Below are 24,620 nucleotides of genomic sequence, written 5' to 3'. Positions count from 1 at the left end.
ATATTTGGTACGTTTCTTGAGCATGGCATTTGGCAGACTGGCACCGATTCCAAGAATATCAATCATGGTCATGTATTTGTAATATTTATAATAAATAATTAACGAAAATATTTCTATATCTTTTTAGTGGACTTTTAAGACGGCTTAGTTTTTGAAGTTGGTTTTTCAAGGAATCATATTGGCAAATATAAATGGGTAACGTCTCTGTTAGAGTAGAGTATATTTGTTCATGTAGCGCGGACACTTATTGCTTATATTATCTTATCCAGGAGAGGGAAGAGAAGCAGAAACAGCTAGAAGCAGCGCAAAAAGAGCTTGAAAACGAGCAAGAGGATGAATCCAACCTGTTCCTAAAGAACATCGAGAGTGTACAGCGCAGGCCCAAGCAGGACAGCCCGAAAAGCGAGAGCGTCGACAAAAGACAGGTGAGAACTTATGCACTATTCCCACCTCAAGAGACAGGTGAGAACTTCTGAACTTTTCCCACCTCTAGTTCCCACCACTGCTACTCATGGACACGGCATTCCTACCTCTATTTCTCTCCACTGCAAGCATTGTTTACGGTACTTTTTCCGCTTCTCTTTTTCACCACTGCAACGCCTGTATACGGCACTATTCCCAACTATTTTTCCCACCGTTGCAACTCCTGTGTACAGCACTATTCCCACCACCGCAAGTCCTTTTTACGGCACTATTCCCAACTCTCTTTCCCACCATTGCAACTCCTGTGTACAGCTATATTACCACCACTGTAACGCCCGTGTACAGCGCTATTCCCATCTCTGCAACTCCTGAATACGGCACTATTCGACGAGTCCAACCTGTTCTTGAACATCGAGAGCGTCCAGCGCAGGCCCAAGCAGGACAGCCCGAAGAGTGAGAGCGTCGACAAGAGACAGGTGAGAACGCGTTACTAATCCTACTTTCTCTTTCCCACTACTGCCAAAAAGACTCGATAATTCCCATCTCTGCAACTCCTGAACACGGCGGTATACTCACCACTGTAACTCATACGGGACTGTTCCCATCTCTTTTTCCCATCACTGCGATTCTTGTATATGACATTCCCATCGCTCAATCCGTCTACTTTTCATTTGAGACTTGAGTCATTTTGTAATTTTCTTAGAGACTAGTCATGAGTCTTTTCAGTTCTTTTTGTCCGTTGTAACGAATGCTGCGTTGACTTATACAGGCTGTCCCGAAAATAATGGATAATCCTGCTAGTAATAGATGACCTTAGTAAAAATATCACAGTTTTCAAGTTTTTTTTTGTAAATAAATAAAAAATCTCGAAAATCGCGATATTTTTACATGGTCAAAATTTGATATTAGAGAGACTATAATGAGGCTTATAGATGGTTACAAAGTTGTCCTTTGTTTTTGGGACAACCTGTATAACATTACATGTTTTCTCTTGAGTTTCTGTATATAGGACTTTACTGAGACCTCATATGGACTTCTAGAGAGAATTTAAACTAATATTACACTGTTTTCTCCCAGGTGGTGAACTTAGCGGTCAGCCAGAAGCCGCCCGCCAAGAACTTGCTAGACGAAGACAAAGAGGAGTTGGTCGGCAAGATGTTCGCCGGCTTGCTACACGCTGATCGTCTGCAACAGGCGCTGGCTGTTAGGAAGGGACGGGTGAGTACACCAGAAAGATATATTTACACTACCAGACCCCCGCCAAGAATTGTCTAAAGTCCGGTCGCCGAGCACGTATAATTTCGTCCAATGACCCCAAGCAAAATAATTACGCGCGAGCGATAGGGATGGGTAACAGGCGTTGGCTGTTAGGAAGGGACGGGTGAGTACACCAGAAAAAATAACTATAATTTTAAAGCACACCAGACACTACCAGAGCCCCACCAAGAACCGTCTAAAGTCCGGTCGCCGAGCACGTATAATTTCGTCCAATGACCCCAAGCAAAATAATTACGCGCGAGCGATAGGGATGGGTAACAGGCGTTGGCTGTTAGGAAGGGAAGGGTGAGTTGACCAGAAAGATAACTATAATTTTAAAGCACAAAGACACTACCATCAGCAAGCTTCTGGCTTCGGGCAGCAAGGTTCTGGAGTGGAGACCACGTACCGGAAAACGTGGCGTGGGACGTCCACCCACAAGGTGGACCGACGACTTCATAAAGGTAGCAGGAAGGCGCTGGACGCCGCTACCAACCGGGCAGCATGGAAAGCATTGGGGGAGGCCTATGTTCAGCAGTGGATGTCCTATGGCTGAAAATGATGATGATGATGATGAGACACTACCAGACCCCCGCCAAGAACCTGCTAAAGTCCGGTCGCCGAGCACGTATAATTTCGTCCAATGACCCCAAGCAAAATAATTACGCGCGTGCGATAAGGATGGGCAACAGGCACTGGCTGTTAGGAAGGGACGAGTGACACCAGAAAAAATAACTGTAATTTTAAAGCAGACCAGACACTACCATCAGCAAGCTTCTGGCTTCGGGCAGCAAGTTTCTGGAGTGGAGGCCGCATACCGGAAAACGTGGCGTGGGACGTCCACCCACAAGGTGGACCGACGACGTCATAAAGGTAGCAGGAAGGCGCTGGACGCATGCCGCTACCAACCGGGCAACATGGAAAGCATTGGGGGAGGCCTATGTTCAGCAGTGGATGTCCTATGGCTGAAAATGATGATGATGAGGTAGGAAGGCTGGGTTGCACAATCTTACTTACAAACGTCTGTCGAACTCCATGGGCTCTCGGCGAGTGTACTATCGGCCACAGTTCCAGCTACCCATTTCCGTTTTTTCTCTCGCTCTCATCAAATGCTTATTCTTTGCGATAGAACGAGACGACATGCCCGGAAATAGGTAGTTGGAACTGTGGTCCACTGTGCATAGGGTTTCTGATTTCTTGACCTATTTTTTTCTCGAGTTTCGGGAATTCTGGAGGCCAAAGTCTCGAGTTTTCTCGGGTCTCGAGTATTTTAATGAAAACTGTGGATATCGGTTGTTTAATAAAAACACAGGTTTTTTAAATCTAATAAGTATATCTACTTTTATTGAACAACAATCAATATTCGGTTTTTTTTTCTCGTCTCGAATGAAGCCAAATTTCTCGAGTTATCTCGAGTTCGAGAAAGCTGGAGCAGAAACCCTAAGGCCCTTTTCACACGTCCCGGTTGCCGGCTAACCGGCGCCGGATACCCGGCGTCAAATGTATGGGCATGCCGGATTAATTACGCCGGAACATGTGAAAGCTACGTACCATGCCCATACACTTCACCACCGGGTACCCGGCGCCGGATAGCCGGCAACCGGAACGTGTGAAAAGGCACTAAGTGCCTTTTCACACGTTCCGGTTGCCGGCATGGTACGTAGCTTTCACATGTTCCGGCGTAATTAATCCGGCATGCCCATACATTCACGACCGGGTACCCGGCGCCGGATAGCCGGCAACCGGAACGTGTGAAAAGGCACTAACTGTGCAGCTGGCATTATAGATTTTTATTTTATTTGTTTCAGACGCTGGTCTGCCGTTTCCTATCGCGCGTGCCCGCGACGCACGCGCGCCTGCGCTCCCTATGGGCACGCGTTTTGCGCGCGTTGCCTTCAGTTGCACGACGCGCTGACAACGCGTTGCAGCCGCTACAGCCACATTATGCCAGGTGAGATAGTGTTGAGGTAGTGTTGTAGGGAGACACTAGTGTTGGGGTAGTGTTGAACTAGTGTTGAAGGTAGATACTAGTCTAGGATTAGTGTTGAGCTAGTGTTGGGCTAGTGTTGAAGGGAGACACTTCAAAGGGATGATGGTAACTGGTGATGGATAACGGAGATACTTCAAGGAGACAAGTGTTGAGCTAGTGTTGAAGGGAGATATTAGTGTTGGGCTAGTGTTGAGCTAATGTTGAAGGGAGATGTTAGTGTTGGGCTAGTGTTGAAGGGAGATACTAGTGTTGGGGTAGTGTTGAGCTGGTGTTGAAGGGAGATACTAGTGTTGGGGTAGTGTTGAGCTAGTGTTGAAGAGAGACATTAGTGTTTGACTAGTATTGAAGGAAGATACTAGTGTTGGGGTAGTGTTGAGCTGGTGTTGAAGGGAGATACTAGTGTTAGGGTAGTGTTGAACTAGTGTTGATGGGAGATATTAGTGTTGGGCTAGTGTTGAGCTAGTGTTGAAGGAACATAATAGTGTTAGACTAGTGTTTAGCTAGTGTTGAAGGGATATACTAGTGTTGGTCTAGTGTTGAGCTAGTGTTGAAGGGAGATACTAGTGTTGGGGTAGTGTTGAGCTAATGTTGAAGGGAGATACTAGTGTTGGGGTAGTGTTGAGCTAATGTTGAAGGGAGATACTAGTGTTGGGGTAGTGTTGAGCTAGTGTTGAAGAGAGACATTAGTGTTTGACTAGTATTGAAGGAAGATACTAGTGTTGGGGTAGTGTTGAGCTGGTGTTGAAGGGAGATACTAGTCTAGGATTAGTGTTGAGCTAGTGTGAAAGGGAGATATTAGTGTTGGGCTAGTGTTGAGCTAGTGTTGAAGGGATATACTAGTGTTAGTCTAGTGTTGAGCTAGTGTTGGGCTAGTGTTGAAGGGAGATATTAGTGTTGGACTAGTGTTGGGGTTAATTCAAGGAACTACTTCATGGGGACTAGTCATGTTAAGATGACTAGCAGTGTCTTGCTAGTAGGGTAGGTGGCAAGACTAGTCTGCCGTTTCCTATCGCGCGTGCCCGCGACGCACGCGCGCCTGCGCTCGCTATGGGCACGCGTTTTGCGCGCGTTGCCTTCAGTTGCACGACGCGCTGACAACGCGCTGCAGCCGCTACAACCACATTATGCCAGGTAAGATAGTGCTGGAAGGGACTAGTGTTGGAGATGCTTCAAGGGGACTAGTGTTGGGCTGCTGTTGACTAGTGTTAAAGTAGTTGGATTAGTGTTGACGTAGTGTTGAGCTAGTGTTGAAGGGAGATACTGGTGTTGGGGTAGTGTTGAGCTTGTGTGGAAGGGAGATACTAGTGTCGGGTTAGTGTTGAGCTAGTGTTGAAGGGAGATACTAGTGTTGGGGTAGTGTTGAGCTAGTGTTGAAGGGAGATACTAGTGTTGGGGTAGTGTTGTAGGGGAAAATCAAAATCAAAATCAAAAATATTTATTCAGTTTAGACCACAAGTGGCACTTATGAACGTCAATAGAAAATAATAAAAAAAGAAAAGGTAGCCCTTATGGGGCACTTTTCATGTCTCCTTATCTTTTGGGCACCACCAGCGCTTCGAGACAAACATATGGCAAGTGCTGAGGAGACACTAGTGTTGGGGTAGTGTTGAACTAGTGTTGAAGGGAGACACTTCAAGGGATGATGGTGACTGGTGATGGAGATACTTCAAGGAGACTAGTGTTGAGCTAGTGTTGAAGGGAGTCACTAGTGATGGACTAGTGTTAGCTAGTGTTGAAGAGAGACACAGTCACTAGTGTTTGACTAGTATTGAAGGAAGATACTAGTGTTGGGGTAGTGTTGGGCTGGTGTTGAAGGGAGATACTAGTCTAGGATTAGTGTTGAACTAGTGTTAAAGGGAGATACTAGTGTTAGGGTAGTGTTGAACTAGTGTTGAAGGGAGATATTAGTGTTGGGCTAGTGTTGAGCTAGTGTTGAAGGAACATAATAGTGTTAGACTAGTGTTGAGCTAGTGTTCAAGGGATATACTAGTGTTGGTCTAGTGTTGAGCTAGTGTTGGGCTAGTGTTGAAGGGAGATATTAGTGTTGGACTAGTGTTGGGGTTAATTCAAGGAACTACTTCATGGGGACTAGTCATGTTAAGATGACTAGCAGTGTCTTGCTAGTAGGGTAGGTGGCTAGACTAGTCTGCCGTTTCCTATCGCGCGTGCCCGCGACGCACGCGCGCCTGCGCTCGCTATGGGCACGCGTTTTGCGCGCGTTGCCTTCAGTTGCACGACGCGCTGACAACGCGCTGCAGCCGCTACAACCACATTATGCCAGGTAAGCAGGGGGCGGAGAGACTACGAGTTGAGTTAGTGTTTTATTTTATAGTTCCAAAATACTGGACTGTCCTGTCTATGACATTGACAGTGGGGCGCCACCGTCAATACGAGATGCCGCTGGTTCAGATTTTTGCCATGTTGGAATTGTTGGAAACCATATAGTTGAACGATGGTAGCGCCCCCCTGTCATTGAGTTTGGTGGGACAGTTCAGCGTGGGTCATCTATATTTGACTAAAGACATATTCGATATTAATATCAAATAAAAAAACCGGTTGAAAATTGGCAAGAGAAAAAATTGAAGCAGTTTTTAGGTCAAATTTTGAAAAAAAATAAATAAAATAAAAACTAAAATATTTCAAAATAAAGTAGCTCACTTAGGGTCTAATGGGCGAACTTGTATTCTTAAAATGACCTTACCTATACACCCACGAAGTTTGTCTAACCTTCCGCCAAACACCCCGTATTTATTAGGTAAAAGGAGGGAAGTCGAACCTTAAGTTCAAAGTCCTATGTTCTTCTGATTAATTTCGTTGCGGGTCCATGACAGTTTAACTTTCTCCCGGGACAAACTTGACCTTCACTGGTTGAATTATTGGCGGTCAAGCTGTAGATCCTGGCTACACAGGAGTTGCAGCGGTGGGAACGAGAGGTGGGAATTGTCCCGTTAATGTTTTTAGAACTATTGTTAAATGATACATTTTTGTTTTTGCAGTTACATGCAAGCGTCCACAGGCTGGGCGCCGGTTTTGGAATCGTGTGCTCTGTTAGCAGAAGCATTGGAACCCGCTAGGACACCATACTCGCTCACTTCTTCGGTAAGTCCCCTGCATGACCCAAAAGGTTCACTGGTATAGAATGATTTATCGGTATTGCGCTTAATTGCGTCACGCTCGTATCCACAAACATTGCTATGAGGTCTCACAGTGCGCGTGGACGAACAAGGTGACACATGAACCAGACCAGCGTTGCCAGTTTTTTTTTTCGCCAAGTCGGGACTTTGGTACTATTTGAGTGAAAATAGCGGGATTCTTCCGTCAGAAGCGGGACATAGTAAAAAAACGTATTATAATCAAATGTTTTCAAATTCTCGTTAGAGACGTTAAAAATTACCGTAATCGGGGCTCTGGTGAAGTGAGTGTCTCTCCGAAAAGCGGGACCAAGCCTGTCCCGCGCGGGACATTTAAATTTGATTAAAAAATCGAAACGTCCCGCCAAAATCGGGACGTCTGGCAACGCTGAACCAGACACACTTAAGCAAGCATCGTTTGTGAATAGAATACGGGTGTCAGTGCCTGAGTTATGAGAGCGGCACGGGAGGGGTGACGTTGACATATTATGACGTCCCCACCCTTAGCCGATACAATATTACTTAAAATTCTTAACTAGGTACTAAAGCCTGGTCCATGAGTACGTAGAATTTTGTCCAATGACCCCAAGCTACCCATCCTTATCGCTCGCGCGTAATTATATTGCTGTCGCGATTGTGCGACAGGCGGCAGCAGTGAGTGTGCGAGCGCGACAGCAATATAATTTCGCGCGAGCGGTGAGGATGGGTGGCTTGGGGTCATTGGACAAAATTCTACGTGCTCGCAAACCAGACTATACACCCCGAATTTATTTGTTATAGTCGATCTAATTTATATTTATACTTTACAGAATTTTTGACTATATTGGACTTGTTCTTTATTTAAAAGTGTTTAGGTATTAAGCATTCAGGATTTTTTTACGTTTTAATTTTCTTTAATTTTGTTTTTTTTTAGTTTACTTTTATTTTACATACAGTTATGTTATTATTTGACGATCGAAACCACAAACTCTTTTAGCCATTCACAAAAACTGTACCGCAATTAATTCATTAACCCTTTTCTTTCCAGTTCACTCTAAGCTGCATATGCTCACTAATAGAACGCGCGTCTACCCTCGTTAACACGCCCGATGCAACCGCCAACGAGCGCCAATGGTCAAAATTCCTCAAAACTGTGGCCAGAGCGCTCAAAAATACCAGTTTGACCGTCGCCAGGCCGGTCAAACCTTTGCCAGAGGTCAAACTAATGTACCATCTGAAGCAACTAGAATCCAGGACGACGATTGAGATCCTGCAAAGAGGTAAAAGCGCGGAATTTGTAGATGTGACCAAAATCGATGTTCAAGAGCAGTTGGTCAAACATTTGTGTTGATTGCGTGTTGGTGGCCAGTGTTGGCCGAGCGACGTTTGTTGGTCAGGTAAATTGTTGACCAATATTTGGATGTTGGTCAAACTTTTGGTCAAAGTTTGCTAAAATGTTGACGGTGAAAGTAGCCGTTTATATGAACCTATCAAAGTCAAGGATTGTCACAAATAAAAATTCTTGGCCATACGGGACGAGATATTTGAATAAATGCAAAGTTTGACCAATACTGGATAAGTGTTGGTCAATTTTGGACAAAAGTTGTTATTGTGGGATAAATATGAAGCGAAATTGGACTCGGTAACCGAAACGCGAAGATTTTAAATTGTATGACAAGATTCTCGTCCAAGCTTTGCGCCAATGTTTATCCAAAAGTAATGAATTACCTCAAAAATGTGTCGATGTATTGTATGTTTTATATTATTGGGTGTATTTTCTAAAAATAATTGTTGTTTATATAGAGAGACATATTTTTGCCCACAGACGTCGTAATTTCAATTTAATTTAAAGTACGTAATTGTTGCATTTTTTCTTGTTTTCATAGAGCCAACATTCGTTGTAACCTTTAGGGTGAGTACAGACTAAAGCATTTTCTTGTAACAAAACAACGAACCGCTCTATGATATTATGTTCTAGACACTACACTCTTTCACGAACCAAACATTCTACAAATCAAATCAAAATGTTTTATTCAGTACATAGGCCCTTTCCAGGGCGCTTATACACGTCCCAAATATAGCTTGCCCTACCACCACTTCGGGACAACATATGGGCTGGTGCTGAGAAGAAGTGGCGGAAGAAACTCAGTCATCTTTGTCAGTCTCTTTTTCAATAAGATTCATTCGCAAGAATATTACATAGAAATGCTCTAGTGTATACTCACCTTTACGAAGCTTAAGAAATATTGCGCTGCGGTGCGTCGTAGTCACACTATAGAAATATTTTGTATGATGACGTAATCAATGTTGTATGTTTTATAGAAATTTCTAGCGTAATACTTAGCCTGGGTGCATCATCTCACAATAACTGTAAAAAACGTCAAGTCTGTCAAACTGCACGAATCACCCGGTTATAGTTACGGTTAAAGTTAAGATGGTGCAATTTAGGCAGTTTTGTATTTATTTGGAATTCAAATGTTGTTTTAGGGCATTAAAAATCTTTGTATGGAAATTAATATTAGTATCTTCTTTACAACGACAATGCAAGTATCTTAAAAATTCGTCTCACAAATTGGAATCAGCGAACTTTTGAATTTTGTTTAAATTACTAAAAGGTGGTCGAAATATCTAATGGACATTAGTTATTGAGATCTTCGAAATAATTCGAGAAATAATTAATTTTAATACTTGGCAGTATTTGGTCCGACTTGGCCAATATTTGAACGAACATTGGCTGATATATTTGACTGATCGTCTCAACACTGGCGACACAACATCGTTCTGTATAAAATAAAAACTCTTTTCACGGTAACGGTTTGACGCCATCTTTTTTTCGCCCAAAAAACGCGATTTCAGAACGTTTATTTTTTCAAAGTTCGAAAATCGATAGTTTAAATTTTACTTTTTCGTTTTCGTCTATATTGTTGTAATGTATAAAAAAAGATGGCGGCAAAACCCCGATATACAATGCATTATTCTCATTTTAAAATTGTATATCTGTTATGTATATTTTAGTACATATTATGCTTATGTAAAATATTTTATTGTAAGTAAATGTTGTCGAGCAAGTAGTCTCGCTTTTTTACGTTGTACAAACGTACGGATGAACATTTTATATACACATTTGACGTGACCTCATCCCTTCGGATATTAAAGGCAAAAATATAATATAAAAAGTATAAGAACATGTTGTTTGTATAATTTACAAAAATTAAATGCTTATAAAAGTTGAAAAAAAAAATACTGTTTTCTAAATGCGACATATTTTATTCTATTCATTTCTATTGCAAAATTGTTCTTATAACCATTATACAGGATGGAATTTTGTAATGCTACCTGAAGGGAAAGTACCCTTAATACCGTAAATAGAAAATACTCAAAGAAAACATTCCTTCATTTTTGAAAAGAAAAAGAACTGCATTTAAGGAATTCCGTTTTTTTTTCCAAAATTCTCCACCATAGCATAACATTTTCTGTAAATAATTCAAATAATTTAGGTTTTCCTTTCATTTAATTTATTGAGTTTGTTAGAGAGATTTCATCCTTATACTTAACCCTAACAATCGATGCAATAAAAATACAGGGTGTAATTTTTAACAGATTTTGTTGGTTCGATTCCCGGGTGTGGCAAGCAAATTTTTGGAAATCTTTGAATATAGTACTATTTCTTTTCAAAAATAAAGGAATGTTTTCTTTGAGTAAAATTTTCTATCTACAATATTAAGAATGCTTTACCTCCAGGTGGCATTTCAAAATTCCACCCTGTATAAAACACTACGAGATGTACTTACTTCAACAAAACCCATATCAAATGTCAAAATGGACAGTTAATTCGTTTATTTGTATTGATCATAATAATAAATAAAATGTCTCCAACATTCACCATTCTCTTCCATTTTAGACTTGATTGATTGGATTTAGAGTAGTGCAATAATATTTACATTTTTTAATTGTTGATTAATATAACTTAGCTAAAATACGTTTGATAGTTTCCAATGTTGCTAGCTTCAAATAATATTTCCCAAACTAAACCGGCGAGTATTTAGGAATGCTTAAAATAATAAACTAATGACTACGAAATAGTATTGCCAGTGGTGTCATTGAAAAATATAGTTTTGGTACGAAAAAACTGCTAAAATAGTAAAAAAACTTCTAAAATAGTATAAAAAAGCTACTAAAATAGAAACAATGTTGGAAAAAGACGACATTAGTTGCTCGATCGCATTCATCTATTAAATTTTTACAAGTCATTCTTATATTAGTTTGCATGAATGACGTCATCAATATTGCTTTTAACATAAGTCTGAATATAATAACAATACAACCAATGGGGTTGCCAGATTATCATTTTTTTTACTACCACCACGAAAATTCACGTCTGGCAACACAACCGGAGTAAGCATTATTTATAGTCATTCATTTATTATTGTAAATATTAAGAACATAACAATAAAAATGTTTTTATCCTTCTAGATTATTTGCCTTTAATTTAATATAAAAAATAATAAATATGCTTTTAAAAATTATTTAATACTAGAACTGGGTTACTATATCTACGAAAAAAATCCACTGAATTTAAGATATATGGAGGTCAATATGTTTTCAATCCATAAAAAAATTCTTGGATTATATTAAATTGTAAAAAAATGAGGGTTGATTTTTTCCTAATCTTTTTTTTTAAATCTACATTGTCTGTGATTGGGTTTTTAATTGTCTATGCTTCATATAACTTTTTTTGATCTCGACGAAAAAATCAGTCCTCAGAATGTCAAATCACATTTCTACATTTGTTCATAAGTTATGTGAATTTGAATTTAAAAAAATACATGTAAAAAAATTCACTTTTTTGGGATGTAATTGTAAAAAATGTGTTGGTAATTTAGCATTATGAGGGTAGTCGAACGGCGTACAATCACAAATATTTAATAAAAATCAATTTCTTCATAGATTTTGCTTACAATATTGCTGCCGGCCGAATCCTCGCGTTACTTTTGTGCGCGACAGTACTTCAAGAGTCTTAAAACACATTTTGTCTCTTTCTTTTTGATGTATGTATTAAGAAAAGGTCAACAATATCAAAGTAGGATCTCTTTCTCAATTGATTTTGGACCTTATTTATGTGAAACAAAGTTCAAAACATCATCTAGAATTGCTTGTTCCCATTAAAAATAATTGGTTTAGATTTATTGGTAGTAGGGTTTGTTCTAAGTCCGCCTGACTAGCTACCACCATCTTAGCCTTAGTCTGTCGCCTTAACAACAATGTTAACAGCATTGTGTTTCGGTAGTGAGAGGTAAGATAGCCAGTTCCTCCGTGGTTGAGGATTCCCGGTGAAGCTGGCTTCCATCTTCAACTTGATCCAAGAGCTTCTTCGATGTAGTATCAGAGCCATCTTGTATATAAATAAGTTTGGAATGCTTCACAAATAAATCAAAGTTTAATATTAATATGAAACGGTATTATACTAACACCCGTATTCACAAACGATGCTTGCTTAAGTGAAGCAGCAAATCGAACGCACAGCGTTGAATAGAGCTCTGTGATTGGTTCGTGTGTCACCCTGTGCATCCACGCGCACTGTAATAAGACAGTAATGTTTGTGAATACGGACGTATGATTAGTTTGATTTATCTTTTATTAAAATGAGACTTAATAAATTAAAAGGAACGAGTGATTGATAGAACTGTAGTTTTAAACAACTAATTTATTCCTTTTATTCAAGACAAATGTGTTATTTGTTTAAAATTGGCGTGTAGTCGTTTCTAAATTGATTAAAAATGACTGAGGATGATTGGCAAATGAAATGGAAGTACTGTCGTGCACAAACTAAGGTGTAATATACAACTCGGTCGAGTGTACTGCGCATCTGGCGGCCGTGACGTCACATCGACGCTGGTACGGACGGGGCGAACGCGGGGGAGTCGCCTTCCAGTAAAGTGCGCATTTACCTCGATCGGGCTGCGATATTTAGTTCAATTTAACCACGGTGTATATAAAAATCAACTGCCACATTTAAATCATTAAATTACACAAGGTGTTTGTTAAAAATACATTTTTTTTGTAAATTAACGTTTTTAATTTCGATGGTAGCGGAGGGAGTATAGTTTCCTTTTACTATTTTAGTTTTTTTTATCTCTAAATAAAATAGAACTTGTTTATAGTACAATGAAGTTTTATTATTTTTCTTTTCATTCAGATTTGGGTGTTTTTTGAGCTTTTTTAATTTGCCCTTTTTAGGGCACTTGTATACGTCTTAACCTTTAACTGGTGACATGGTTTTTGTGTAACGTAACTGGTGACGTACGGTCTGAGAGGCCGCTACCGTATCAAGACTGTAGCATAGAAACTAGGTAAGGTAGCATACCACAATCTTTAAAAACAGATTATTAGCATACAGAAGAATTAAATTAAAATGAAATAATAAACTCTAAATATAATTTTTAATGCAGAACTTGCTGTTAAATTATATTATGTAGTAATAAAAAAAAAAAAATTAGAGATGAGATCGATAATAGCAAACAAATAAATTTAAATCAACAAATTATAACAAAATTTGTATTTTTTATTATAGTTTAAATAATAACCAATTTAAAAAAACCTATCACACGTAGGTAGAAAACTGGCAGTGGTGAAACTTTTGTATTTTTTATAGGCTGTCAGGGCATTAATTATTGTTTGGCATTAAGGTGGACCGTCATTTTCACTTTCTGACTGATTCTCGTCAATTGGTCCTTTATCTTCAAAAACACTTTCTTCGGCTTCCGAATCATGGTCACTTTGCTCCAGAACGATGTTTTCAGGAACATATTCGGCTTCCGACCCAATTGCGTCTTCCTTTTCCAGATATTTTTCAAATCGCGAATTTTCAAGTTGTTTCATAAAGTGTGGCACTATATTCTCAACTAATGATCCTACGCTTCTTTTTTAGAGTTATTTAAGTATAATTTGCAAGTAAAAACTGTAAAAATACGAAAAAACTGTATGAAAAAAATGCCACGTAACTGGTGACATGCGGTCTGAGAGACCGCTGATGAACTTTACATCGATGTAACTTGTCGATTTGGAGCTGAATGATGCAAATATCCTTATCTAGGGCGTAGACACAACTAAACTCGAAGCTACTGAAGCGGTGAAACGTAGGAAGTACGGGGAAGGGGGTGAAACGATGTTTAACTGACGCCGCCCGGCCTGTGAGACCGCTTGTCACCAGTCAAAGGTTAAAATAGCTTGCCTTATCACCACTTCAGGACAACGTATCGGTTGGTGCTGAGAAGGGAAGAAACTCAGTCACCCTCTTAAAGTCCGGTCACCGAGCAGATAGAATTTCGTCCAATGACCCCAAGCTACCCATCCTTATCACTCGCAAGTAATTTGCTGTCACAACTGTGCGAGCGCGACAGCAAAATATAATTATACGCGAGCGATAAGGATGGTTAGCTAAGGGTCATTGGACGAAATTCTATCTGCTCGGCAGTTGGACTTTAGTTTTACATGTCTTTACGTCGGTCTTTTTTTTCTGAAAAGACGAATTTACAACATGACCTAGTAACTAGTTTGAATAAAACGCAAAATAGTCTGGATTATTTTATTGTGTCAGTTTCTGTACCTAATATTATCTAAGGTCGAGTCCACACATCGGTCATACTAATAGATCAAGATGTACCCATCATTGCATCTTGTTCTATCGCAAAGAATCACCATTTGATAAGAGCGAGAGAAAAAACGGAAATGGGTAGCTGGTACTGTGGTCGATAGCACAGACGTTAAAAAGATTATTATTTCCAATGTTTGAAAGTGACCGTAAGTCGCAGCGTAAAATACTGAACTGTCCTATCCATGACATAGACAGTGGGGCGCCACCGTCAATACCGAATTGCTGGTTCCGATTTTTGCCATGTTGGAAACCATAAAGTTGAACGATGGTAGCGTCATTGAGTTTGGTGGGACAGTTCAGCGTGGGTCATCTATATTATGAGAAGCTAGACAGTTTTAGTTCTTGCAGCATATTGAAGACGGTCTCGACCAGTCGGTACTTCATGTTGAAGGTCGCCCTCCGCGCGTCGACTGATCCGTAAGACATATTCAGAGTGAACAGATCGGGGAAAAACTGGAAGAGAAAATAACTTTGAAGTTGTAACGATATAAACATAATTTTAGACTAATGAGGGCTATCGTTTTTTGCACCACTAGCGTGTGAAAGGACCTTACTCTAAGGTGGCGCCATCCTGTAGCCTTATTCACGTAATAATAATAATAATAAATACACTTTATTGCACACCAAAGATAAGAACAGAAAGAAAAGGAACACACAAGGTACAACTAGGCGGTCTTATCGCTATGAAGCGATCTCTTCCAGACAACCTATGGTGAGGACAGATACTTAAAAAAAAAAATATGAAGGGGAAGGCGGTGTCGACACTAAAGAAATAAATGAAAACAAAAGGCATAAAATTTAAACCAAAATAATACATACAAATAATACACAAAAATATATTAATATAAACATAATTATATAAAATATAATATATACCTACATACATAAAATATATACCTACATACACATACAATTTTTGATACGAACCAAAGATAGAACTAGATAGCCAGCAGAAAATAGGTGGGAATTTTAAGAAGCTAAAAGGAATACAGATGTTGGGAAATTAAGGTAGTAGCGTGAGGAAGTGAGACTTGAGTCTTTTCTTAAAAGTAGGAAGTGACTCAGATTGCCGAATAGACATAGGCAAGGCGTTCCATAGACGGATAGCTTGAACAGTGAAAGATCGCGTATAGGAATGTGAGGTGTGAGAAGGAAAATTAAGATGGAGTTTTTTTGACGACCGCATTTCGTGACCCAGGGCCGACTGCATAAATTGAAAACGCTCCTTCAAGTATGGTGGTGACTTTGGGTTAAAGAGGATAGAGAAAAGAAGGGATAGAATGTGAGAGTCACGCCGACGTCGGATCGGTAACCATTTTAGCTGGGCTCGGTACTCAGAAACATGGTCATACTTTCGCAGGCCGTAGATGATACGAATGCAAAAGTTTTGGAGGCGTAACAAAACTTCAACAACAATTTATTGTAGGTAATACAAATGAAAGTTAGATATGTACCTTCATGCCCATCATTGGCTCTAGATTGAACTCTTGCGTCATTTCGTTACATTTCAGGACGAAAGCACGTTGTGGCGTCACGTACAGCAATTGGAATTTTGCCTGAAAGACAAGTCTTATGAATCAATGTAAAGAAATATAAACTAAGATAGTTAAATACAACCCGGCCGAGTTAACTGCGCACCTCTGGTCTAGTGGTAAGACCACCTGCTTCAGACGCAGAGGTCCCGGGTTCGATTCCCAGCGGGGGCAGATTTTTCTGTTCGGTCTGGTTGGTGGTAGGGCTTGTTCTAAGTCCGCCTGGCTAGCTACCACCATCTTACCTAAGTCTGTCGCCATAACAACAATGTTAACAGCATTGATGTGTTCCGGCAGTTAGAGATATTAGCCAGTTCATCCGTGGTTGAGGATTCCGGGTGAAGCTCGCTTCCACCTTCGGCCTGATCATCACACCATCAGGTGAGATACAGGCCAAGAGCTTCCTTGTTGTGGATAATAATAAAAAACTTCGCTGGAATGCGATTCTGACCCGCACATTTTATTTATTTTATTTTATTTGTTTAACAATGTTTCAACAGCATTAAANCAAAAACTGATCCTGGGAACTATAGACCAATATCCGTACTGCCAGTAATGTCCAAAATAATTGAAAAAATTTTACACAATCGGCTAGATAACTATTTAAATTCTATAAATTACATATTTGACCGTCAATTTGGCTTTCGCCAAAAAAGTAATACACTAGCAGCAACCCTAGATTTAGTAACTAAAATTAAACAAGAAATAGATAGAAAACATATTGGTGTAGGTATATTTATTGATATAAAAAAAGCGTTCGACACAGTCAGTCACGACTTNGGCCGCTAGTTGTACATAAATGTGCAGGAAGATACAACTTGAACATAAGCCAATTAAAGAAACACATTCTATTACTAAAACATTTTTAAATAAGTTAACGTGGGTAGGTAGTTGAACACTAAAACAATTCAAAACAAAACATCTCCAGCGTTCACCCCGTTGTTCGTACCAGAGCGTCGATGTGACGTCTCGGCCGCTAGGTGCTCAGTTAACTCGATTGTTGTAATTATTATCTACCCTAACGCCCCATCACTTCGGTGTTCCTAATTTAGTTAGGACATGGTAGGCATGTTAGGCCAGCCGTGTGGTGACGGCAGAGTAGAATACATTTGTCACCAACCCCTACTCTTCCCGCGGGTGTCGTAAGAGGCGACTTAGGGACTTCACATCAAACAGAGAACGGGCAGCAGCGCTCTCTGACAAACATAAATCTTTTAAACTGCGATCTCCAACCCGCCTGCCAAGCGTGGGGATTATGGCAAAACCCTCTACTATAGTGGAGGAGGCTCATAGTCCAGCAGTGGACTGTAAAGGGCTGTTGATGATGGTAGGCTTGTAGCAAACTGATAGTCCAAACAAGAATTAAGATTTCGTGCATGTTATATTGACGGTTCGACTTAGCCAAGGCAGACGGAGGGAGGCTCATTTGATGTGGCCTCCCCAACCCGTCTGGCCAGCGTGGGGAGTGTAGGACAAATCCTCCATTTGCCTCTGGTCAATTAGAGGCGTGCTCCTGCAGTGGAGACTACATGACCTGATGATGTTTTTGAAAAAACTTGCCTCTCTTTTCTTGTCAACTGCTTCTCGTATCTGCATCACAATGTTGCGTGAACCCGCGCCCGCGTTCCATCTAAAAAATAAAAGGTATTTAATGACGACATCCACTTTTAAACATTAGCATCTTATTAATACCTCTAGTGCTGTACTGTCGAAAAGTCTGTACTGAGTCTGAACTGTAGGTATACCTACATACTGTATTGAAAATATGGTAACCTAGTTAATAGTGTAACGCGACGATCGTTGACGCTCGGATTCGTGTTTGGCGGGCCCTTCTTTTTGAATAAGGCGCGGGCTCGCGCGCTCTGCCGGCGCGCTCTGACAGCGCGCTCTTTTCCAACGGTCACCGCGTATTATGGTTTTCTAAATTCGACCTTATCGTCAGTCCGCCCATGGCCGCGACACGGGCGTTCATTCTGTGTTGTTTTGGCTGGATATTATTGCAATTACTGTAACCAAGTACCTACTGTATGTGTTATGTTTCGACGTGTTTGAGACAATATACGTTGTTTTGTGATACGATTCGTGCCTTTGAACTCAATAACGACCCCGAGACCCAACTTAACAAGTTTACAATAGTCATTTTAATTAACCCTCTTCTCATTACTAGCATGCCGTGGAAACACGTTATAGGATTACTATATTGTTTAACACTATTGTTAGTATTAATTTAACCAAATGATGTAATCTGTTGTGTTTTCCAATAAAATAAAAAATAAATAAATAATCGTAACTCATATCCAGGCAGGTCTAGCGCAGTGGTTCATAACCTTTAAGTCATGAGGGACCATTTCACCATATTTCTGTCTTGTCAGGGACCACCTCAAAATCGGTCAAAACCAGTTTGACTGCAAAAATTCGTTAAAAGTGGTTTTAACCAAAGTGTGCAAGTGCACTTTGTGGACCACTTGGAATGTCTCCAGGGACCACCAGTGGTCCGCGGACCACCGGTTAAGAACCACTGGTCTAGCGGTTTAGCATTGTAATAAAGAATTTTGACAATCGAAGCGAACCTCTCCTTTCCATGCCATATCTTTCCATTCATCGTGTCCATTCGAACCTTCGTTCCTGATCTCGATTGGCCCAGTCTGAGGGCTTAGTGTGATTTAACATCAAACGTCGTCACTACTAGCGAGCGCGTCAAAAAAAATATGAAAATATTATTTCTTAAAAATCCGTCATACAGTCGACATCTGTTGACGTAAACTCACATTACGCCCCCTGACACCGACACCATTGGGCTATAACATGTATTGTCGTTTACCATTGCTATTGTACCATCTACCTGCTCCATTGGAAGTTATAAGCCCTGGACAGGAAGGCCATGGCGTGGTAGTTGTGGCGCTCCATCACCCACTCCTTGGGGCAGGAGCCTTCCACGTGAGAATACCCGTCGAAGTCCGGGAAAAAGTCGCACGCTGCTTCGCGCATTATCTGAAATATTATCATCATCATTATCATTTCAGCCGCAGGACGTCCACTGCTGAACATAGGCCTCCCCCAATGATTTCCTTATCACCCGGTTAGTAGCGGCCTGCATCCAGCGCCTTCCTACCTACACCTACTGGAAAACGCAGCATGAGACGTCCATCCACTATAGATGGATCGACAATCTACACTGCGTTGCGGTGCGGTGCAGCTAGCTGAAGGATTTAGTAATCCGGGACAAAATTGACCTTCACTGGTTGGGTTTTTACTGGCGGTCAAGCTGTAGATCCTGGCTACACAGGAGTTGCAGAGGTGGGAATAGTCCCGTAATCCGTGCTAGTGGGACGTAAACTGTGCTGCTATGCGTGTAATCTGTGCTGTTACGCACATACCTAATCTGCTGCTGCTGCACAAGATGCTTCTTGTCCTAATCCAGTAAAACTCAAGTCCCCAAAATAAGCAAGTTACAAAGTGACAATATTGTAATACCTAAATCGTTTCGCTTGTGTTAGTAGTTAACTTCGCTTTTTGAAGCGATTTGGAAATTAAAATTGTCAGGAATGTTACTTTTCTAGGGGTGCTCTTATTGTCCACCGTGTACTTTACTATGTCCCGTGCTGCGTACCGTGCTCAACGGTACTCTATTTGAAAATTCGTTCGTTCGTTTCAGCCAAATGACGTCCACAGCTGGACAAAGGCCTCCCCCAAGGTTTTTCACAATAAACGGTCTTGCGCTGCCCGCATCCAGGGTCTTGCCGCGACCTTTACCAGTCCTATAGTATGGTATGCCAAACCTGCGTCATCCTCTTCACGCTATAAGGCTTGTTGAAGTGCTCCTTCAGTGCCGAGGTGGGTGCGTTGGCGATCCACTTCAGCCTGACAGAGTTGCCCACACACAGCCACGTGACAGTCACGCAGACGCCTGTCACGGTCAGTATCACGCCTTTACTGCAAATGTAAGGTCATCATCAGAAACGGGACTATTCACACCTCTCGTTCCCACCGCTGCAACTCCTGTGTAGCCAGGATTTACAGCTTCATCATCATCATCATTTCAGCCACGTCCACTGCTAAACATAGGCCTCCCCCAATGACCCCACGCACGGATCTGTAAACGTACTAAATTCGCTGACATAGCCCAACTGGTTAGCAAGCTGAAGTGGCAATGGACAGAACTGACGACCGAGGGGACAGCAAGGTTCTGGAGTGGAGAGGCCACGTACCGGAAAACGCAGCCTGAGACGTCCACCCACAAGGTGGACCGATGACCTGATAAAGTTAGCAGGAAGGCGCTGAATGCATTCCGCTACCAACCGTGCGATGTTGATGTCATTGGGGGAGGCCTATGTTCAGCATTGGACGTCCTGTGGCTGAAATGATGATGATGGTACAAAAATAGTGATTTATGCAGAATACTTACTCACCTCTGGGGGTCAGGCCGCACGTCCCACCCCTGGTAGGGCAGGTTGCTGTACCTCAACGCAGCTATTCCTATAGGCCCTGTAAATAATATATTTTAAATGAAGTAGGCTTAATAAAGGTCGCGAGAGGTGCCTGGATGCGAGCGGCGCAGGACCGGTCTTTGTGGAAATCTTTGGGGCCTCCCCCAAAGATTTCTCCTTTGCCCAGCAGTGGACGTCTTTCGGCTGAAACGAACGAGGTAATAAAGTTACGATCAATCCACGATGACCAAATTTCTCGACGAGAACGTGGCCACAAAACATTTTATATTATTAGCTTGTCGTCGCGACATGTCGCGGAGTCGCAACCTAAGCTAAGTGAGCTAATCTAGGCAAGCTAAGACACGGCGGAGAGGGAGCGAGAGGCTTCGGCTGACGCCCCTATGATCCGCCGCCGTCGTCCAGGGCGTTGCAGGAGGGTTTACAACCTCCACGCTCCTCCTTAGGAGTCTCGACCGCCGGGTATGGGGATGCCCGGCGGGCGCCTAACGAGACCCGTGGCGCCGGCGCACCAGTGTCCAGGGCGCCGTTAGCGGATGACCCGAGGGGAATCACTATTCCCCTCAAAGCTGGAGGGGCTCGCCCAAGAGCGAGCTGTAGCCTGAGACGGAGCCGCGGACGAATGTCCAATAGGACAATAACTCGCGGCTTCGTATCAATGGCCTCGGAGGACACCGTCGGATTTTAGTGGGTAGGCCCCGCCCTCCCGGCGGGGAGAGTCCCACATAACCCACTGACTGACTGTACCCATCAGCCAGTGGGCATGCGCAAAGCATTTCCCGACGCAAAAAAAAAGAAAAAAAAGGCAAGCTAAGATACACGATAAAATCTGGGAGAGCTAAGCTACGAGTACGTGACTTGATCACTTGATAGGAGAGTCTATGAGAGTCATTAAGCTATGTGAATTAAATGCAAAAAAGCAAGAAAGAAATAGGCTAGGTACGCGAGCTGATCTTGACGAGGCAAGTTCTACAAACTGGCTTATGTCCGGTGTTCAACCACGAAGACGCGACCCCCAATTTTTGGTCAAGAGAAGCGCCGGGTGCGGAAAGTTTGATTCGAGCAATCCGAGCGGCATTATTGTAGTGTGCGTGTGTACTCATGTATAATTTAGCGTGTACCGATAACACTCAAACATTAGCGGAAGAATGGTGAGGCGCGACTTCGTCGATGACACGGTCTATAGTCAGTTGCAAAATGACTTGGTATTTTATGGGAAACTCACACAGTACCCCAGTCCTAAATTGCACTGTCAGTTTATCCTCGTTAAACTTGTAGTCGTTCACGTAGTTGCTGGTCCACAACCGACGCTGCTCCTGCCACTGGCACACCACTGGAGGCTCCGTCCACATCACGTCTTGGGGCAGGCTGAAAGCAGCATCATCAGAGGTCATTTAACTTCGAACTCCTCCGATGTTCTTCTGATTAATTTCTGACTGACTTTTGACTTTGACTTTTGATCCTGGCTACACAGGAGTTGCAGCGGTGGGAACGAATTGTGGGAATAGTTATCAGGTCATTTAAGGACGTAGCACACTTATCAACCCGGAAAGGGATAGGTATCAATTCGAGGCGGTCAGTACCTATTCTTTTGTATGAAACTCCATACTCCATAGACTGCATCCCACTTACTTAACATCAGGTGCGATTGTGGTCAAATACCTGCCTTGTTATGCATAAAAAAATACTGCAACGCACACTTATCCGCACCGTAACGTAGGTATCGCTTCGCCTCGCAGTTGACAGCTCGCAAGGCGATGACAGCTCGCGGAAGACGATACGGTGTTGATCCCTTTCCGAGTTGATAAGTCTGCTATGATTTTTGGGGTCTACTAAAGGGTCGTCGCAAATCTCTCAGAATATACTTTTTATCATCATTTCAGCCACAGGACGTCCACTGCTGAACATAGGCCTCCCCCAAAGTTCTATCGCACGGTTGGTAGCGGCCTGCATCCAGCGCCTTCCTGCTACCTTTATCAGTCCTGTGGCTGAAATGATGGCTGAAACGAAAGAATAATTACTCTATAAACACCAGCGCTAGTTTCTCATACTCCTGTTCCGTCTTCTTGATCTCCCTTTCTATTTCTTCGGGGGTGCGGGTGACGCCCGGCGGGGGAGGGGACGGGGCGCGGTACTGGACCTGGTACTTCATAGGCTGGAGGCGTTTTGGGAGCTGAACTGTGGGCAAAAGAAGTTTTTACCAGGTGGTAGCAAAATGTCGGTGGTGTCGCAGAAGTCTAAGGCTACGGCTGGATACTCGCGACACCTCTACTCGGGCGATGACGGAAAGCCGCGGAGGTTTTAGTGGGTATACCCCGTCCTTTTCTGGATGGAGCAGCGCCCCTTTTCAGGGCGCCGGGAGTCCCACACACCACCCTGTCCCAAAAAGGTGGTAGCAAAATTGATGACACTACATTTTGAACTTAAGTGACATTTGCTTAGGTTCAAAACTAATGAAAGTTAAAGGGTTGAATGCGTTTTAGGTACTTCACACCACAAATCGGTAGGGATTCCTCATTATTTTCAGGTCATTTGTGTTAGTGTCTGGGTATGGGAGCGGTGTGGGAGGTATGGACAGAGCATACAAGTCTGAAGCACATCTGAAGTCTCGCTGACTTTTGACGTCACAAAAACACCCTCCCAGGCACTGACTTAAGCGCTAGACTGAAGTTCTGTGGAGTGACTAACATCATCATCATAATCATTTTAGCCATAGGACGTCCACTGTTGAACATAGGCCTCCCCCAATGATTTCCACATCGCGCGGTTGGTAGCGGCCTGCATCCAGCGCCTTCCTGCTACCTTTATGAGAGAGTGGAGGCAAAGTAGCGTGGGACTTCAACCCTCAAGGTGGACCGACGATTAATATGGCCCTTTAATTCTGACCGCATAGGAATATAGGATTTGCTAAGTTTAATTTGAACAAAATAATCCTACCGCGATATGATTACAATATAGGATAGAAATAATATGAATTGATTATTTCCTCGACGCGACGTTTTGACAAAACGCACGTGAGATTTGCCTAAACGATGATAATGTTTTTCATTGTTTACGTAGTCATTGTTATGTTGCGATTTTTATTTAGGTACCTACTTAGATACCTACTCGTTTAAATAATTCGACAATTTGCGTCTCGTACCTACAGAATGTCCCAGAATGGGTGAATCAAACTGCTAGGGGAGGTAGCTCTACTAATGTACAATCCCTAAAAATATGAAAAAAAAATTTTGAGTTCGGATTTTTTTTATATAAAGTGCTCTAAACTCGAAATCTAGTCATTATTTTCAAAAATTTGTTTACAGATAAACGAAGCGATCATGTACAATTAAATTAGTAAGAAAAAAGTAGGTACAAATAAACTCCAAACGCAGTGATTATAGCCAGATACCTAAGTATCTGTAGCTTGGCCTAAGCAAAGCTGATTTATTTTCACTTAAAAAAAAAAAAATTTGTGTCCTTATGCGCTTTATTTTATTTCATACTAGCTGACCCGGCGAACTTTGTTCCGCCTTAATGGCAATAAATAAGCAGACTTTTTTTTAAATTTCGAACGGGATAAAAAGTATCCTATGTCCTTCTCCTGGCTCTAAACTACCTCCCTGACAATTTTCAGCTAAATCGGTTCAGCCGTTCTTGAGTTATAAGCGAAGTAACTAACACGACTTTCTTTTATATATATAGATTTTTTAGGGATAGTACATTAGAAGAGCTACCTCCCCTAGCAGTTTGATTCACCCATTCTGGGACACCCTGTATGTCAAAAAACAGATCTGTTTTCTGCCTACATAACTACGGTCTACTTCCTTATCTATTTTACTTAGATGAAAAATTTAGATGAAAAAAGCGTTATATTTAAAAGTAAGTAACAATCATAAGTAATATGTGAGAATGATATTTATCTCGTAATCTTAATTAGAAGATCGTATTCCTAATGTAGAGTAAGGCCCAGAACAGACGGTGAAACGCAACTGCAACGAAACTGCAACTTTCTGATGATTCTTATTCTTATGAATGAAACTGAAACTGAAAGTTTCAAACTGGTCGCGTCATGTGTGGTCAACGGACGCTATGGCAGAAACTTAGATGCAACTCAAAAGTAACTAGCAGTTGCAGTTTCGTTGCAGTTGCGTTTCACCGTCTGTTCTGGGCCTAAATGGACTGAAAACTTAATAAAATAAGGGAAAATGAGATTTATTTAATTATACA

General features: G+C 41.8%; 2 protein-coding genes across 2 annotated transcripts in view; one reads left to right on the top strand and one right to left on the bottom strand.

The window, feature by feature from the left end:
- Positions 1 to 235: 235 nt before the first annotated feature.
- LOC114361730 (uncharacterized) lies at positions 236 to 8,745 on the top strand (the record flags this gene model as incomplete). Its single annotated transcript, XM_028316875.1, has 5 exons — positions 236 to 425; positions 1,501 to 1,641; positions 3,489 to 3,631; positions 6,667 to 6,769; positions 7,829 to 8,745. Coding segments are annotated over 5 exons (880 nt in total), but the record flags the coding sequence as incomplete, so codon positions are not given.
- Positions 8,746 to 14,318: 5,573 nt separating this feature from the next.
- Positions 14,319 to 24,620, bottom strand: part of LOC114361729 (uncharacterized) — a 49,837-nt gene continuing 39,535 nt past the window's right edge. The window contains exons 19-26 of the mRNA XM_028316874.1: positions 22,433 to 22,589; positions 21,637 to 21,779; positions 20,376 to 20,451; positions 19,746 to 19,899; positions 18,809 to 18,957; positions 17,527 to 17,596; positions 15,889 to 15,990; positions 14,319 to 14,887 (exon numbers count right to left, since the gene is read on the bottom strand). Of these exons, the coding sequence (XP_028172675.1) occupies positions 14,750 to 14,887; positions 15,889 to 15,990; positions 17,527 to 17,596; positions 18,809 to 18,957; positions 19,746 to 19,899; positions 20,376 to 20,451; positions 21,637 to 21,779; positions 22,433 to 22,589 (989 nt within the window). The 3' untranslated portion in view covers positions 14,319 to 14,749. The remainder of the gene's footprint in view (positions 14,888 to 15,888; positions 15,991 to 17,526; positions 17,597 to 18,808; positions 18,958 to 19,745; positions 19,900 to 20,375; positions 20,452 to 21,636; positions 21,780 to 22,432; positions 22,590 to 24,620) is intronic.

Source organism: Ostrinia furnacalis, unplaced genomic scaffold (assembly GCF_004193835.3).
Source record: "Ostrinia furnacalis isolate ACB-3 unplaced genomic scaffold, ASM419383v2 OfSCF5965, whole genome shotgun sequence".
Lineage (NCBI taxonomy): Eukaryota > Metazoa > Arthropoda > Insecta > Lepidoptera > Crambidae > Ostrinia > Ostrinia furnacalis.
Note: the sequence above shows the minus strand (reverse complement) of the source record. Positions and strands in the feature narration are given on the sequence as shown.